General features: G+C 53.2%; 1 protein-coding gene across 2 annotated transcripts in view; it reads right to left on the bottom strand.

The window, feature by feature from the left end:
• The window catches only part of NR1H3 (nuclear receptor subfamily 1, group H, member 3), a 7,281-nt gene that overhangs the window by 2,592 nt on the left and 2,779 nt on the right, over window positions 1-1,910 (bottom strand). For both annotated transcript variants that reach the window (XM_010842379.1, XM_010842380.1), the window contains 3 exons: window positions 1,559-1,767; window positions 1,272-1,451; window positions 990-1,089 (listed from right to left, as the gene is read on the bottom strand). In XM_010842379.1, the coding sequence (XP_010840681.1) occupies window positions 990-1,089; window positions 1,272-1,451; window positions 1,559-1,767 (489 nt within the window). The remainder of the gene's footprint in view (window positions 1-989; window positions 1,090-1,271; window positions 1,452-1,558; window positions 1,768-1,910) is intronic.

Below are 1,910 nucleotides of genomic sequence, written 5' to 3'. Positions count from 1 at the left end.
AGGTGCCCACACAGCCCTCCCATGCCCTATGGTGAAGGGAGGCCTACCTAGAAAGCCACAGGGTGGCCTGTGACCAGACAAGAGCTGGCCTGAGTCACCAGAAACCTTTCTGAACTCTGCCCTGGAAACCAGGATCCTCCAAACCTGAGAATGGAGTCAGCATCAGCCCTATTTTACAGACCCACTGACTCAGGTGTTAAACCACTCAGTCTCTTGTTCAGCCTCAGTCTGGTCTCTCCAAAACACCTTCTACCTTCCAACCCTTCTCCCACAGCACAAACATCAGCAGCAACCGAATATGAGGAAACCAATGCTGCTTAGCCTGCAAGCAAACATCAGCTAGAGAACCGCACTGTGAACTAATTCTTGGAGAAAGTACTCCAGCTATGGGATGGGGACAGAAGTGTTCCCTCTTATCCTAAAACTGCCCCATCTGGGCATGTCTGCTGTGTTTTAACGCCAATGCCACGGCTCCTCAGAAAGCGCAGTTGAAAAGGAGGAAATCAGTCCGCATGATCCTTAAAGAGCACGTCTGTGAAAGGTTTTTCGTGATTGACGACTAAAGGGCTCAGTGAGGTTTTCGAGGATTTTTCCTAGCTTTTCTTCAAGCAAATCTTTTCTTCAAGCAAAATATTATTCATAAGCACAACATATAATGCAGATTTAAATGGAGCTTCTTGTTTGGCTAAAGTTAGGGTGAAGGATATGTCTGCTCTAAGGTGACACTGTGGAAACCCTGCCTCAGGTTCCTGGGAGCACAGTCTGAGAACCACTGGCCTAATGCAACAGAGACCAGGAATTGGTGTGGGGCAGTTAAGGGAAAACTATCAGCATTTCAACTTTCCATCTTGGAAAAACAGGTGGGTCTTTCCCTTTGGAGCAGCTCAAACCCTGGGCCTGCAGCTCTGTAGTCACTATGGACCCCCTGCATGATGGGACAAAATGCATGTGTCCATCCAGCCCAGCCCCTTTGTGAGCTCAGTCCTCACCTGCTTTGGCAAAGTCTTCCCGGTTATAACTGAAATCCTTGAGGAAGGTGATACTCTCACTTCCAGGGTTGTACCTCCGAGAGGTCTCCAGGAGCATCACCTGCACACAATGATCAGGCTGGTCTCGGGCCGGGGCACCTTCGAGGAAAGGGCAGCCCCTCAACCCTACTTCCCGGGCCGGGGGGTAGCAGGGAGGACATGGCTTTCCAGGGGTCTGGCTGGAGGCTCCTCCCACAGACATCCTGTTCAGGTCCTCCCTTCACCCCCGTCCCCGCCAGTCACCTCAATCGCAGACGTCTTCAGCAGGGCGATCTGGTCCTCCCGGCTGAGCTGCAGGAAGCCTGGCAGCTGTTTGGCAAAATCCACGATCTCCTGCACGGAGACGATGGCCAGCTCAGTGAAGTGAGCAAAGCGCTGCTGACGGGCCTCCCGGCTCTGGGGATCTGGTGCCATTGGCCAAGGCTGCCCGGAAAGGCAAGGAGGAAGGAAACAAAGCGCCCTGAGCTGGATGTCAAGAAGCCACCTGGGGCTCTGGGCACAGCCGTCTCTTCCCCAAGTCTCTCAGGTACCGTGACTCGAAGCTGGTCTGAGAAGGAGCGCCTGTTACACAGCTGCTGGGCAGCCACCAGCTTCTCAATCATGCCCAGCTGCTCCGGGCTGAGCTGGGGCAGGACTTGGGGAGGTGAGGAAGCTCTCGGGGGTGCAGATGTGGCCTGAGCCTGTTCCTCCTCTTGCCGCTTCATTTTCTTCAGACGGATCTGTTCTTCTGATAAGACACCTGAGGAGAGAGCGGGACAGGGTGAGGAGGGGAGAAGTGGAGAGACAGGAAACAGGGATGGGGCACAGGAATAGTTTGAGGCTCCAGAAGAGCGGAGAGTGTTGGATAAAGACAAAGAAGATACAAAAAAAAAAAAAAACACC

This window comes from Bison bison, unplaced genomic scaffold, assembly GCF_000754665.1.
Source record: "Bison bison bison isolate TAMUID 2011002044 unplaced genomic scaffold, Bison_UMD1.0 scf7180017864178, whole genome shotgun sequence".
Taxonomy (NCBI): domain Eukaryota; kingdom Metazoa; phylum Chordata; class Mammalia; order Artiodactyla; family Bovidae; genus Bison; species Bison bison.
Note: the sequence above shows the minus strand (reverse complement) of the source record. Positions and strands in the feature narration are given on the sequence as shown.